The following is a 15,407-nucleotide window of genomic DNA, read 5'->3' as shown; positions in this document are numbered from 1 at the left end:
GGCAACCCAAAATGTTGAAAGAGCCATATTGGACCACAAATAGAAAAACAAATCTGTCTGGAGCCGCAAAAAATTAAAAGCCATATTACATGTGTCATGAGATATAAATTAAATTAAGAGGACTTAAAGGAAACTAAATGACCTCAAATATAGCTACAAATGAGGCATAATGATGCAATATGTACATATCGCTAGCCTAAATAGCATGTTAGCATCGATTAGCTTGCAGTCATGCAGTGACCAAATATGTCTGATTAGCACTCCACACAAGTCAATAACATCAACAAAACTCACCTTTGTGCACTCATGCACAACGTTAAAAGTGTGGTGGACAAAATGAGACAGAAAAAGAAGTGGCATAAAACACGTCCTAGAAAGTCGGAGAAAGTTATACATGTAAACAAACTATACGGTGAGTTCAGGGACCGCCAAAATTAGTAGGACAAAATGGCGCTCGCCAAATACTCGAATCAGTGAAGCATGTTTAATATAAACAGTGTGATTTATAACAATTAGGGAGGTTTGTGTCATGTTTGTCCTCCTACAGAAACCATACTAAAACAAAAAAATATTTTTTTTCCCCTCATTTTTTTCCATTCTTCATACATTTTTGAAAAATCTCCAGAGAGCCACTAGGGCGGCGCTAAAGAGCCGCATGCGGCTCTAGAGCCGCGGGTTGCCGACCCCCGCCCTAATCAGAGCAAAGCATTTTTGGTTGAAAAAAAAAAAGAGATAAAGAAGTAAAATACAGCACTACGTCATCAGTTTCTGATTTATTACATTGTATAACAGTGCAAAAATATTGCTCATTTGTTGTGGTCTTTCTTGAACTATTTGGAAAAAATTATATAAAAATAACTAAAAACTTGTTGAAAAATAAACAAGTGATTCAACTATAAATAAAGATGTCCACACATAGAAGTAATCATCAACTTAAAGTGCCCTCTTTGGGGAATGTAATAGAGATCCATCTGGATTCATGAACTTAATTCTAAACATTTCTGCACAAAAAAAAAGAAATCTTTAACATCAATATTTATGGAACATGTCCACAACAAATCTAGCTGTCAACACTGAATATTGCATTGTTGCATTTCTTTTCACAGTTCTTTTTGACAGACATTTAAAAAAAATCTCACGTACCCCATGGCATACCTTAAAGTACCCCCAGGGGTACGCGTACCCCCATTTGAGAACCACTGGTTTAAAGAAGCGCAAGGTTGAAAAAAAATGTTGAAAAGGAATTTTACCTTTGCAACCTCATTATACTATTGGCTAAGTTTTATATTCATAAATGTTTTTTGTGCCTTTAAAAAAGATTTAGAACTCTACATTAAAACACTCTCTACCTCTAACAACCAAAAAGCTGTGAAAACGATGATGCTGTGTTCCAAATTTAAGTTATTTACTGAGATTGAGTGAGCCTATGGCGTTGCACTTTGTTTATTATATATATATATATATATATATATATATATATATATATATATATATATATATACACTACCGTTCAAAAGTTTGGGGTCACCCAAACAATTTTGTGGAATAGCCTTCATTTCTAAGAACAAGAATAGACTGTCGAGTTTCAGATGAAAGTTCTCTTTTTCTGGCCATTTTGAGCGTTTAATTGACCCCACAAATGTGATGCTCCAGAAACTCAATCTGCTCAAAGGAAGGTCAGTTTTGTAGCTTCTGTAACGAGCTAAACTGTTTTCAGATGTGTGAACATGATTGCACAAGGGGTTTCTAATCTTTAATTAGCCTTCTGAGCCAATGAGCAAACACATTGTACCATTAGAACACTGGAGTGATAGTTGCTGGAAATGGGCCTCTATACACCTATGTAGATATTGCACCAAAAACCAGACATTTGCAGCTAGAATAGTCATTTACCACATTAGCAATGTATAGAGTGTATTTCTTTAAAGTTAAGACTAGTTTAAAGTTATCTTCATTGAAAATAAGGACATTTCAATGTGACCCCAAAACTTTTGAACGGTAGTGTATATATGCATTCTATTTTAGTTACTTTGAATTTACAACCCCCTGGCGCTGTTTTGTACAGTTTTTGTACTGTTTTGTACTTTTTTTGTACTTACTTTGATTATTATTTTCAACTGTTACTTTTATTCCATGGCTTTTAACACTGAGTGATATCCATCCTGCAATGGCGCCCCATAATATACCTGCTGTGAGCCTGTTTTTACGTTTTTATGTTTTATTTATTTATTTTTTATCGTGTTCTGTTTGTGTTGTGTTGTGTTTGCTCGGTTCTCGTATGATCTTTTAACCTGCCCATTGTACAGCACTTTGGCTACCCCTGTGGTAAATTTTAAATGTGCTTTATAAATAAAGTTGATTTGATTTGATTTGTTTGTAAATGTTGAAATTTATAAATAAAGGTTTGTAGTAAAAAAATAAAGAAATTATATATATATATATATATATATATATATATATATATATATATATATATATATATATATATATATATATATATATATATGTCTTAATTAGATTATCCAAAAAATAGTGCTCGATACCGTGGTAGAGCGTAATATGTATGTGTGGGAAAAAATCACAAGACTATTTCATCTCGGAAATAGTCTTGTGATTTTTTCCCACACATACATATATATATATATATATATATATATATATATATATATATATATATATATATATATATATATATATATATATATATATATATATAGATATATATATATATATATATATATATATATATATATATATATATATATATATATATATATATATATATATATATATATATATATATATATATATATATATATATATATATATATATCTATATATATATATATATATGTATATATATATATATAAATAAATAAAAAAAGAAGCGCAAAAAAAAAAAAAGTGCAAGCATGTCGGTCTCCATGGTAACGGCATAATCAGCTCCAGGTGTTCCTGATCCGACATAATAGCGACCCAAAATCTTCTGGTGCGTTTGACGTCCAGCATGCGGCCGCCGCTCGTCTGGGTTCTGTTCGTTTGTTTGACAGAACTGTGTGGTGATGGTGAGAAGGCTTTTATTGTGAAACTGTGGATTCTTAGATTCAACACTTCCTGTTTGTCTCTTTTTCAGCGCGGAGCTCGGACACCAATGAAAGCAGTTTGGGAAGTTTCTCGGGAGACTTTGGTATATTTTAAACATTTTTGTGATCATATTTTTTATAAGTCTATTAAGGAGATGTTTGACTTTGTATTTAAGAGCTGGCAGGAGTCCGCTCCTTTGTCCAGGACCAGGACGTAAAGACCCGCATCATTGGCGGTCAGGAGACTTGGGCGCACTCATGGCCGTGGCAGGTGTCTCTCCGCTTCACCACCATGCCGGCTTGTGGCGGCGCCGTCATCGCGCCGTTGTGGGTCATCTCCGCGGCCCACTGCTTCAAAAGGTGCGAACCGAGAGCGTCTGCGTCGAAACCAGCGAACCAACGACCAAAACGTGTGTGCAGGTACAACAAAGCGTCGTTCTGGACGGTTTTGGCGGGAAAACACGACCTGGACAACTCCCTCGAGGAAGGCCAGCAGGTGTGTCCGATCAAATTAGCGCACGCAGGGGCGCAGCACCAAATTCTGGGGCCCCCATACACAAGACTCTTAAAGGGGGCCCCCGCCACACCTTAAAGCCAAGATTTACCATTTTACCAAAAAACATAATGCTCGAATTTGGTTACTTTTTGGAACACAAGTAAAAACCTTAATTAGGTTTTTAACTTCTTTAGGATGCAATTAACACATCTAGGACTTTTTTTTAAAAATTTTTTTACAAACAGTCCTAACAATTTCAATATATACTGGCCAGAATCATTCACTTTATGAAACATAATTATATATTTTCAGGGTGTTAAGTTTCCCCTATTTATTTTATTTTTTTTCAAAAATATTGCTCTGTTTCTAACTTTAAAGGCCTACTGAAACCCACTACTAGCGACCACGCAGTCTGATAGTTTATATATCAATGATGAAATCTTAACATTATAACACATGCCAATACGGCCGGGTTAACTTATAAAGTGACATTTTAAATTTGCCGCTAAACTTCCGGTTCGAAACGCCTCTGAGGATGACGTATGCGCGTGACGTAGACCGGCGAACACGGGTATGCCTTCCACATTGAAGCCGATACGAAAAAGCTCTGTTTTCATTACATAATTCCACAGTATTCTGGACATCTGTGTTCGTGAATCTGTTGCAATCATGTTCATTGCATTATGGAGAAGGAAGCCGAGCAAGCAAAGAAGAAAGTTGTCGGTGCGAAATGGACGTATTTTTCGAACGTAGTCAGCCACAACAGTACACAGCCGGCGCTTCTTTGTTTACATTCCCGAAAGATGCAGTCAAGATGGAAGAACTCGGATAACAGAGACTCTAACCAGGAGGACTTTTGACTTGGATACACAGACGCCTGTAGAGAACTGGGACAACACAGACTCTTACCAGGATTACTTTGATTTGGATGACAAAGACGCAGACGTGCTACTGTGAGTATGCAGCTTTGGCTTTTTTTTGCGTATGTACGTAACTTTTTAAAAATATATAAGCTTTATGAACCTTGGGTTAGGTGAACGGTCTTTTGGGCTGAGTGATTGTGTGTTGATCATGTGTTTGAATTGTATTGGCGTGTTCTATGGAGCTAGGAGCTAGCAGAGGAGCTAGGAGCTAGCATAACACGTACCGTACCGTACGTGCGCGTCACGTACGTAACTTTTTAAAAATGTATAAGCTTTATGAACCTTTGGTTAGGTGAACGGTCTTTTGGGCTGAGTGATTGTGTGTGTTGATCAGGTGTTTGAATTGTATTGGCGTGTTCTATGGAGCTAGGAGCTAGCAGAGGAGCTAGGAGCTAGCATAACAAACACGCAGGTGTTATTATGCAGGATTAATTTGTGGCATATTAAATATAAGCCTGGTTGTGTTGTGGCTAATAGAGTATATATATGTCTTGTGTTTATTTACTGTTGTAGTCATTCCCAGCTGAATATCAGGTACCGTGAGTATGCAGCCTTGGCTGCTAAACATTCGATAACTTGACCGTATGTGCGCGTCACGTACGTAACTTTTTAAAAATATATAAGCTTTATGAACCTTGGGTTAGGTAAACGGTCTTTTGGGCTGAGTGATTGTGTGTGTTGATCAGGTGTTTGAATTGTATTGGCGTGTTCTATGGAGCTAGGAGCTAGCAGAGGAGCTAGGAGCTAGCATAACAAACACGCAGGTGTTTTTATGCAGGATTAATTTGTGGCATATTAAATATAAGCCTGGTTGTGTTGTGGCTAATAGAGTATATATATGTCTTGTGTTTATTTACTGTTGTAGTCATTCCCAGCTGAATATCAGGTCACCCCCGGCTCTCACAGCATCTTCCCTATCTGAATAGCTTCAACTCCCCACTAGTCCTTCACTTGCACTTTACTCATCCACAAATCTTTCATCCTCGCTCAAATTAATGGGGAAATTGTCGCTTTCTCGGTCCGAATCTCTCTCACTTCATGCGGCCATCATTGTAAACAATAGGGAACTTTGCGTATATGTTCAACTGACTACGTCACGCTACTTCCGGTAGGTGCAAGCCTTTTTTTTATCAGATACCAAAAGTTGCAATCTTTATCGTCGTTGTTCTATACTAAATCCTTTCAGCAAAAATATGGCAATATCGCGAAATGATCAAGTATGACACATAGAATAGATCTGCTATCCCCGTTTAAATAAAAAAAAATCATTTCAGTAGGCCTTTAAATGACAGTATTTCAGTATTTAACTATAGGGCCGGGGCCCATTGTGGTTCAGAGCACTTTTCCACCACTTGTGGGAGCAAGGCAACTTTATTTAGCACTTTTCATACACAAGGCAGACTCAAAGTGCTTCACAGACAACAAAGTGAAATGAAAGAAAATAAAAGCAAAATTAAAATGCAGACAATAAAAATAAAAACAGTGTGGACGTTAAAAGATTTAGTTGACAGCTAAGGTGAACATAAAAGTTTTCGGTCTAGTTTTAAAAGTAGTCAGAGTTGGGGAAAGTCTGACATCTTCAGGAGGTTTATTCCAGCTATTTGTTGCATAGTGACTGAATGATGCGGTCCCTTGATTTGAGTTTACTCTGGGAACCGTTAACAAGATTGGTCTCAGAAGATCTTAGTGATCTAGAGGGCTTATATAGTGGGAGCATATCAGTGATATACTTGGGCCTTAGACCATGTAGTGATTTATGTGAGCAGGAGGATTTTGAAATCAATTCTCTGATGTACAGGGAGCCAATGTAAGGATTTAAGAATTGGTGTAATGTGCTCACATTTTTTGGTCTTTGTTAAAACTCTAGCAGCAGCGTTCTGAACAAGCTGTAGCTGCCTGACAGTTTTTTTGGGAAGACCTGCAAGGAGACCATTACAATAGTCTAGCCTACTGGTAATAAAGGCATGTACAAATTTTTCTAAGTCTTGAGCTGACATGAGCCCTCTAAGTCTTGTTACATTTTTGAGGTGATAGTAGGCCGATTTTGTTACTGATTTGATGTGACTGTCGAAATGTAAATCACAATCTAAAATAACCCCAAGATTTCTGGCTTTATTTGAGGTTTTCAGGGACAGTGATTGAAGGTGTTGGATGACTTTAAACCTTTCTTTTTTAGCACTAAAAACAATTTATCTCAGTTTTATCTTCATTTAGTTGTAGGAAATGTTGGCACATGCAGTGTTTGACTTGCTCAATGCACTGGCACAGAAGATCTATGGGGCGATAGTCATTTGGTGATAGCGCTACATAGATTTGGGTGTCATCGGCATAGCAATGATGGTCAATGTTATTAGTTAGTAATAACCATATCAAACAAGAAGTCTGGAACTCAAGTCATAAAGAAGATTCTTAAGGGCAAAAAATATGACTAAAGTGGTGAAGCTCTGTTATTGACAGTTGATTTAAGAAACATTTATATACTATCATTTTTATTTTGCTTAGAATTTATTTTAGTATGTACATTTGTTTATTAGTCTCTTATTTTGCAGTATATTTCGTTAGTATTTATTTTTGGAATCAGCCAGACTTAAGCCTTAATGGCGGACTCTCAAAGCTCTGTGGGTAAAACTTTACCATATATGGAAGATATCACTGCACCGGTTTGGGAAAAACGTCACAAATTGGGCAAATTCCAAACGGCTGATTTAGAGGAAGTATGAAGGAAGGAAAGATTACATATCTTTGCCATGCCGTCATGGTTTGATTTCACATTTTCAGGATTTATGCAGATCCCAAATGCACAAAAACAGGTACCAATTGGTAAGGAAAGTTGTTTTTTGCAGAATAGGTCTCCTTTTAAGGGGAACTAAATGTGATCACTGAAAGGGATACAAATGATTTCCAAAGCAGGAACCCACAATACAACACTAGTACATAGCTGATATATTTTATTTTCACTGTAAGTGGGCCAAATAATCTAATAGAAATGACTGCTGTCATTTGATTAAAATGAAAATAAGACTTAACTTGATATATCAAGTTTGGGACTGGTGTGCCGCTCGTTTGGCCACAGTGTGCATGTCTGTTGCTCACATGTGCGCCACTAAATGCTGTGGGAGTTTGTTTTTTCAAACACATTAAAAATTAGGCGGAACATTGGCTATGTCTGCTTGGTTTTCTGCTTTTTAAATAGAACAAACCATTTAGGGTTTTTTGTAGGTATTAGTCTTAGACATTTTTTATTTTGATTCAAGCAAGCTTTTGTTGAACTTTCTAGGCAACATTTATTTAAAAAATAATGGCATTTTAAAATTGACTATTAAATGACAGGAAACAAAACTAAGAGCCCAGGGGCCCCAGGTTCAACGCCCCGGCAGGTTTTTTTTTCTTTAAAAAACAAAAAACAAAAGCTTGCATGCTAACAGGTATCATACGTCAAGTAACTGCTAAATTAACAAAAAAAATAAATGTAGCATACTATTAAAATAGCTATGGGCTATACTTTGGACACCCCTGGTCAAAACACTTCACTCATGGTGCTGCTGTATGTTTAAAATGCCGTTTGGCCCGTGGACTAATGGCGCATTTTCACTTTGGCCCTTAAAGGCGAAAAGTTTGGGCACGCCTGCTTTAGACATCCCCGTTCTACGTCTGCCTTGCAGGTGGTGGGCGTGTCCGCAATTGTCAGCCATCATCGCTACAATGCTCACACTAAAGAGTACGACGTGGCGCTCCTCAAGCTAAAGAGCCCGCTGACGTTCGACCGCTTTGTGAGGCCCATCAATGTCTGGATGGCGCCGTTGCCCACCTTGGAGAAGTGCACCATCACAGGCTGGGGCGCCACACGCGAGAGTGAGTCCCGGTCCGGGACCCCGCTATAATTTGTTCTCGCCGTGTCTGAAATGTCTTCCCGACGCAGACGGGGCGCGTGTGACCCGGCTGCAGGAGGTCAACGTGACCGTGCTGCCCTCTGATGTCTGCAATCGCTACTACAAGAGCCGGATCCGAGCGTCCATGTTCTGTGCGGGAAAGGAAGCGGGAGGGGTCGACTCTTGCCAGGTGACCTATGCGTGCGTGCGACTCTGTTTGTACGAGTGATGCCTGTGTTGCTGTTGTCAGGGCGACTCTGGCGGTCCGCTATCGTGTTTTACCGGGAATAACTATAAGTTGGCGGCGGTGGTGAGCTGGGGCATCGGCTGTGGGCGGGCCCGAAAGCCCGGCGTCTACACCAGAATCAAAGAACACGCTCAGTGGATGTCCAACGTCATCGGTGAGATTTTCCCCCCAAAATGTTCTCCTCGCATCTTGCGAGTCAGCCGTTTTCTCTTCCAGATAACCAGGATGTGGCGTACGCAGACCAGCTGACCCAAGGTGCAGTCGCCACGTCCTGTTGACCTTTTTAAACCTAAAATGTTAAGCTAGCGTTAGCGTCACTCCTCAGAGAACAGGTGCGGAAAGCAGCAGCAGCCCAGCTGTCAGAACCTTCCAGGCCCAGTCGGTCTCTCTGTGTCCGAGGGCGGGGAATTGTCGTTGGAGAACGTAACCGAGTCGTGTTCCGGGTCGTGGCCCTGGATGGTCAGCCTGCAAGCCAACGGGATCCATTACTGCAGCGGCGTGTTGATCCACCGGCGTTGGGTGCTCGCCGCACACCACTGCAGAGTCAGGTAACATCCAAACGTTGGTGCGGGTCATGCGGAACTTTCCTCGGTACCAACTGCCGGCGCCGCTTTGCTTCCTGTGCAGAGCGAGAGAAGACGTGGCGCTCCTGGGAGTTCACGACCTCCGCTTGTCTCTGTCCCAAAGCGTCCCGGTGGACGAGGTCTTCAACCTTCCTCAGGAGGACAGCTTCCCTCCCAAAGCGGATCTTTCGCTGCTGCGCCTCGCCGCTCCCGCCAGACTGGGTAAGCCCGGGTGTCGTGATGGCGATGGAAAGGTTTTCATGTGACGTTTGCAGGGACCAGTGTGTTCCCGGTTTGTGTCCCGGATGAGGACGAGGAGTTGGACGACGACTGGTCATGTGTTAGCGCCGGCTGGGGGGCGACGAGCGCCACAGGTTAACACTCATGTGTACTTAAACCATGCTGCTGGTTAATGTGAAACACGCTCTCTCGCGCAGTGGCAGTGAATCCAGACCGGCTGCACCATGCTCGACTGGCTCTGGTCAACCAGACCGCGTGCAGCGATAAGTGGGGGCGGGGCCTCGTCAGCGACGCGCTGCTGTGCACACATCCTGCCGGCGCCTCCGCCTGCTCGGTAACTTTTCTGTTTTGTCAACTTAGTTTTGAAAAGACACAATGACATCTTTTTGTGTTCAGGGCGATTCTGGAGCTCCTTTGTTCTGTCGGAAGCACGGCGACTACTTCCTGTTTGGCGTGCTCACATGGGGCAGTCGACAGTGTGACCCCAACAAGCCGGCCATCTTTTCCAAAGTGTCCGATTACTACTCGTGGATCAGCGAGTTGACGGAAGACGTGTAAAGAAATAAAGTAATTTCTACCAAACTTTCAAATTGTTTTTTTCCCTTTCTGTCACTAAAGTACAGGTTTTATTGACAGCCAATAACAGGATGGATACATTCCTTTAAAAAAAAGAAAGTTGTTAGGGTTTGACTGAAACTAGAAAATATAACCGGGCCATTAACTATATCATCTTCTAGTACAGGAGTGTCAAAGTCAAGGCCTGCGGGATGATATTTGATTAGTACCAGAACCAGCCCACAATAATGAATGCATTATCCTGTTACAGCTCACATTCTATATTGTTTTGGAAAAAGGTTGTCATAAATGTTACTTAATTCATTAAAAAAATACAAAAAATATTTTTATGCATATGTAAATTTATTCAGTTATATACATTCATTTACTTTCTTCTTTCCTTCATGAATCTAAACTTTACCGCTGCCGGTATTTTTTTCTATATTTTTATTGTACTATTTTCAGAATGTGTATGTTCTATTTTTGACCAAAGAAAACAATCTTTAGTCCTTATTTTTTAGTTTTAATGCCATGATTTTAACAGTCCGGCCTACGTGTGCACAGGATTTTCCTCCATGCGGCCCCTGAGCTAAAATGAGTTGGGCACTCCTGTTCTAGTATGTAGGGCAGGGGTCCCCAAACTACGTCCCGCAGGCTGGAATCAGCCCACCAATGTCCACAACATGGCTTGCGGGACATCGCAGGATTTTATTTATTACTGTCCTGTCCAGCCACTCGAGCAATCACATTGATGTAAATAAATGATAAATGGGTTATACTTGTATAGCGCTTTTCTACCTTCAAGGTACTCAAAGCGCTTTGACAGTATTTCCACATTTACCCATTCACACACACATTCACACACTGATGGAGGGAGCTGCCATGCAAGGCGCTAACCAGCAGCCATCAGAGGCAAAGGGTGAAGTGTCTTGCCCAAGGACACAACGGACGTGACTAGGAAGGTAGTATCTGCTGTACGGGTTTGGTTTACTAAAGAAGTGTGGGACTTCTATTGTTGCATTATTGGTGTTTTTTCCATGTTTGGATCATTGGCGTTGTTAGGCCTATTTTAGGGGGGCTCAAGCTAAATAATTTGGTGTTAAAAAAAAAAAAAAAAAAAAAATTTTTTTTTTTTTTTTTTTTTACAAATACATGCCGACATATTCATTATAAAGTGGCCCGAATATGAGTTTGAATAAATAATCATATAACCTGTCATTATTCACTCAGTTTCCCCTCACTTCATAGCGTAAGGTAGAGAGCCCCTTTAGTGCGTCGGTATCCAATCCATTCCACTTGTTCATATAGAAAATGCCCACATCACTCAAAATCCAGTCCGCATTTTCTCTGCGACCTTGATTGCAGTCCTTGGACTTGTTCATATAGAAAATGCCCACATCACTCAAAATCCAGTCCGCATTATCTCTGCGACCTTGCTTGCGGTCCTGCAGGTGTACGAAGCACACAGCACTGCAGAACAAGAACCTTGTGTCTGCAATTGTAAATTTAGTTTTTAAGTTTTGTGTTTCTTGTAGAATCTATATAAAGTAATATACATTAGCCTATTGTTAAAATAATGAAAAAACCATCATTAAATATATTTGTTTTATTGTATTGTTACATTAATAGCTGTTGTATTATTATAGGATGGCTTGTTAAACATTTCATAGGATTTTCAGAGGGTGGAAAAACCAAGACATTTAATATAAAATGTAAAATGAATAAATACATAAAAAGAAAAAGAAAAAAAATGGTTAAGAGCATTTAATTTTGTCCCGTGCATTTTTTTTTACCGTCCCCGGGACGACGTTAATCTCAAGCCCTGGAAGTTACATTTTATTGTTTGCATTATTTGTTTCAGCATTGCACTTTGAAGATGGTCCCTCAGCTCTTTGACAGCGTTGGCTCTTTTTCAGATCAGCAGACAGACTAAGTCTTTCTTATTTATAGTATATATAAAAGTTTCTCAGTTCTATTCAGACTTCCAGATATATTTAATTTCCTTAACGGCTTGCCATAATATATATATATATATATATATATATATATATATATATATATATATATATATATATATATATATATATATATATAAATATATTATATACAAGCCAAATTATCCTGATCTAGATATTACTTTAATTCAAGTAATTAAGTAATATTTCCAGGGCTTGAATTTACAATCATTTTAGTCACATATGTGCCCAAAATTTAATCCGTGCAACTTCAAAATATTTGGGAACAAACAATTATTGTATTGTGAGCTAAAGTGATGGCATTAGCCTCTATGTTGTGAATTAATAACAGACGCTAATGCCATGACTTTCACTGTGTTTCAGTGTATCTTGAAGGATCATGCAAGTCATTGTTTCTTGTTGATGTTGTAAACAAAATGTCACTGTGCAAACCCATGTTTGTTGTTGTACTGAACACCGATTGAAAATAAACCGACTGAAATAATAATAATAACAATGATTAATTTCTAAGTCTTTGTTAGCTGTTTGTGAAGTTTTGTGCTCGTGCGCTATGTTCGCTCGCATCCTGTGCATCTCCTGGGGGCTAAGCCCCCCCTGTCCTTAAAAGCTAGTGACGCCCCTGGTTTGGATATATTTAGTGTTTGGCAGTGAGAGTGGAAGGAAAAATTGTGTGGACAAAATAAAATATTCATGTATATATATAAAAGTATACAAATCGATATGTGGCCCCTGAGTCAAAAGAATTGGGGATCCCTAATGTAGGGGGTGCTGTTGGGTCCTAAAAAAAAGCCACCAATAAAATAGTTCGATGCTGATTTAAAAGAAAATCATGCAGAGCAATGTTTTTCAGTTTGACATCTTGAAACATTTCAACTTCACACCTCAGCTAACGTGCAGCAGGTCTTCTACGTGTTTGCACTCCGCAGGCGCCTGGGCCTCCTGCAATGCAAACGTCAAATGAGCTCATCTCGGGGTCAAAAGTGACAAAAAAAAAAAAAGTTTCACTCACTGCGATGTCGGGCAGGGCAATTTCTGGAGCGTCTTCATAAACTGGGTTGGAGATACATCGAGTGGCAGGTTCTTCCTCTTCCTCTTCCTCGTTCTCCTGGCAGAAAGAAACGAAGGTCAGTAGACATAATTTATTTGGTATGGAAAACTATAGGGCCCTCATTTATAAAACTGCGCATGGAATTAAATGTAGAACGTGCATAAGAAAAAACCTTAGTACGTATGTAAGGCAAAACATTTATTTTTATTTTAAAAAATTGTATTAATAAAAACACTGGGACTGAATTGTGCTCCCACAAGCGTCCATAAATGGTCACATTAATTAGCTTATGAATACGGTGATGAGATTAAGAATCACGTGTTGGACTGTCAATGACGGAAGACCAAGATGGCGACTCCAAAGAAGAAAGCGATATTTTCAGATTGATTCTTGTTTCTAAATAGTGTTTTTGGAGGGCTAATTAACGTACTTTCTGATACCAATTTGAATATCAATATTTGACCAATTATAGTGTCAGCTCCACCGTGACGGAGAACTGTTGCTAAGATGATAAAAAAAATGTTTGCTGTTTAGCCTCCACTTTGCCGAGTCTGCATCCAAATAATTATCTATTATTTATATGTCTGTATTTTGTCAAATAATGCGAAACAGACATTCTGTTGCAAAACACAAGTAGAAGAATCAGAATCAGAATAGTTTTTATTGCCATTCTGATTCTGATTCTTCTACTCGTGTTTTGCAACAGAATGTCTGTTTTGTAGTCATTATAAGCAATATTTGAAGCTATTGTTGGCAATTGGCCCGCCTACAAGATAATTTCTATATAATATTGGCACCATTAATGTTTTTTGTACAGTTTATCTTATGAAATTTTTTAAGTGGTAATAATAATATAGATTAGATAGTGGTTGTGTATTCGCATTGGGAGATCTATACAATTGCACCAACCATAAACTACTTAAATATATTGAAAAAAAACATTTTTGAAATTCTTGACATGATTTTGTGGAAGAAAATATTGGGATGCAAACTTAAAATAAAACTTTCTACTGTATGGCCACACACAAAGTCACAGACGTACCTTCCGACCTATTTATACATTCCTATGCCATTTAATTTAAAATGAGCGGAATACTGCATGTACAATATGACTACATTAATACAACTCTATATTAGCATATTCAAAGAAATAAATCTACAATACATCCAGAATTAGAGGAGTGCAAATACATTGTGAAAATATGTGTTGCTTATTAGGGGTGTGAATCTTACAACAACTCACCATTTGATTCGATTCCGATTCTTTAGATGAAAATTTGATTCAAATTGATTCTTGCAATATATTATTTGGCATAAAATGATAATGAAGCCCTTTTCAAAAAAGATTTCAGGATACAAAAGTGGACATACACTGGTAGCAAGTATTGATTCTTAAAAAATGAATGAGAATCAATGTGAACTAATTTAAAAGTTGGGACCCTGGGTGGACCACTCCTTATGCATCAGTCGGTGACGTGTCTACATGCAAGAGGATCCCCTGCTGGCCCCACTATAGACTGGACTCTCACATTATTAACCGTGTCCACTCGACACCCATTGCACCGGTCACTCAGAGGGGGTCCCCACATCTGCGGTCCCTTCCAAGGTTTCTTGTTGTTCCCGTTGGGTTGAGTTTTTCCTTTCTCTAAAGTGGGATCTAAGCCGAGGATGTCGTTGTGACTTGTGCAGCTCTTTGAGACATTTGTAATTAAGGGCTATGTATGTATACTTTGATTTATATTTTTTATAGTGCTTCTGTATTTCTTATGTGAGTACAAGCTTTATTTCGTGCTGATACGTCGGATGTGAGCTCTACGTATTGTCAAAAGAGTGCATCAGAATATGCGACCTATGCCGCATATATATATATTTTTGCCCTGAAAGTTACTCATGCATTTTTAAGGCCTGCTGATGCAACTTATTTTGCGCAGCAGCCTTTATAAATGAGGCCCAATGCAGGACACACACACACACACACAAGCACACACACACCTTGAAGTAACGGAACTGGAACAATTTATCGGAGCGTCTGTAGAAATGAAAGCCCACGAAAACGACACCCGACACCAGAATGACGAGCAGCACGGCTCCAAATCCCATCCCAGCCTTGTGCGCCGCACCAATCTGCGGGACCAAAGCAGAACAGCTCAGTCCAGATCGATTATGTCGTTGACTTGGCTGAGTTGTCACTCACTGCTCGGTGAGGTGGCGGGGCCAGAAGAGGTTCCTGCAGAATGTGTATGATGCCATTTGCGGCGACTATGTCGGCGGCGCAAACAAAGCGGTCGTTGACGTAACGAGATGACTGAGGACGACAAAATGACGATGAACAGGACTTCAGCCAACCACAAAAATGAGGACCATCACATCTTACCAGAGCTGAAGGATCAAAAATGTCAGACAGTCC

At 39.4% G+C, this 15,407-nt stretch overlaps 2 protein-coding genes across 3 annotated transcripts in view; one reads left to right on the top strand and one right to left on the bottom strand.

The window, feature by feature from the left end:
* Window positions 1-2,913: 2,913 nt before the first annotated feature.
* ovch1 (ovochymase 1) lies at window positions 2,914-10,003 on the top strand. Of its 2 annotated transcripts, XM_062066783.1 has the most exons (13): window positions 2,914-3,065; window positions 3,134-3,187; window positions 3,260-3,443; window positions 3,504-3,579; window positions 8,165-8,354; window positions 8,422-8,561; window positions 8,622-8,772; window positions 8,835-8,873; window positions 8,944-9,166; window positions 9,246-9,403; window positions 9,457-9,555; window positions 9,619-9,755; window positions 9,818-10,003. In XM_062066783.1, exons 1-13 carry the CDS (start codon window positions 3,008-3,010, stop codon window positions 9,977-9,979), a joined length of 1,671 nt encoding a protein of 556 aa, XP_061922767.1. In that variant the 5' UTR covers window positions 2,914-3,007; the 3' UTR covers window positions 9,980-10,003. The 2 variants fall into 2 exon arrangements, with proteins under 2 accessions (XP_061922767.1, XP_061922768.1); XM_062066784.1 differs by lacking the exons at window positions 2,914-3,065; window positions 3,504-3,579 and having other exon boundaries at window positions 3,131-3,187.
* A 2,098-nt stretch (window positions 10,004-12,101) lies between these two features.
* The window catches only part of stab2 (stabilin 2), a 41,731-nt gene continuing 38,425 nt past the window's right edge, over window positions 12,102-15,407 (bottom strand). The window contains exons 65-69 of the mRNA XM_062064668.1: window positions 15,375-15,407; window positions 15,195-15,305; window positions 14,993-15,124; window positions 12,962-13,057; window positions 12,102-12,891 (exon numbers count right to left, since the gene is read on the bottom strand). The exon at window positions 15,375-15,407 is cut by the window's right edge and continues 114 nt beyond it. Coding sequence (XP_061920652.1) covers window positions 12,835-12,891; window positions 12,962-13,057; window positions 14,993-15,124; window positions 15,195-15,305; window positions 15,375-15,407 — 429 coding nt within the window. The 3' untranslated portion in view covers window positions 12,102-12,834. The remainder of the gene's footprint in view (window positions 12,892-12,961; window positions 13,058-14,992; window positions 15,125-15,194; window positions 15,306-15,374) is intronic.

This window comes from Entelurus aequoreus, linkage group LG12 (assembly GCF_033978785.1).
Source record: "Entelurus aequoreus isolate RoL-2023_Sb linkage group LG12, RoL_Eaeq_v1.1, whole genome shotgun sequence".
Taxonomy (NCBI): Eukaryota; Metazoa; Chordata; class Actinopteri; order Syngnathiformes; family Syngnathidae; genus Entelurus; species Entelurus aequoreus.
This window is presented reverse-complemented; position numbering and strand designations above follow the sequence as displayed.

What these genes read in the sequence shown, in the direction of transcription:
- ovch1 (XM_062066783.1), top strand. Translation starts at nt 3,008, where the DNA reads ATGCGGCCGCCGCTCGTCTGGGTTCTGTTCGTTTGTTTGACAGAACTG. An exon ending in CTGGGGCGCCACACGCGAGA is followed by an intron (nt 8,355 to 8,421) that starts GTGAGTCCCGGT and finishes TTCCCGACGCAG; the next exon opens with ACGGGGCGCGTGTGACCCGG. An exon ending in GGGGGCGACGAGCGCCACAG is followed by an intron (nt 9,556 to 9,618) that starts GTTAACACTCAT and finishes TCTCTCGCGCAG; the next exon opens with TGGCAGTGAATCCAGACCGG.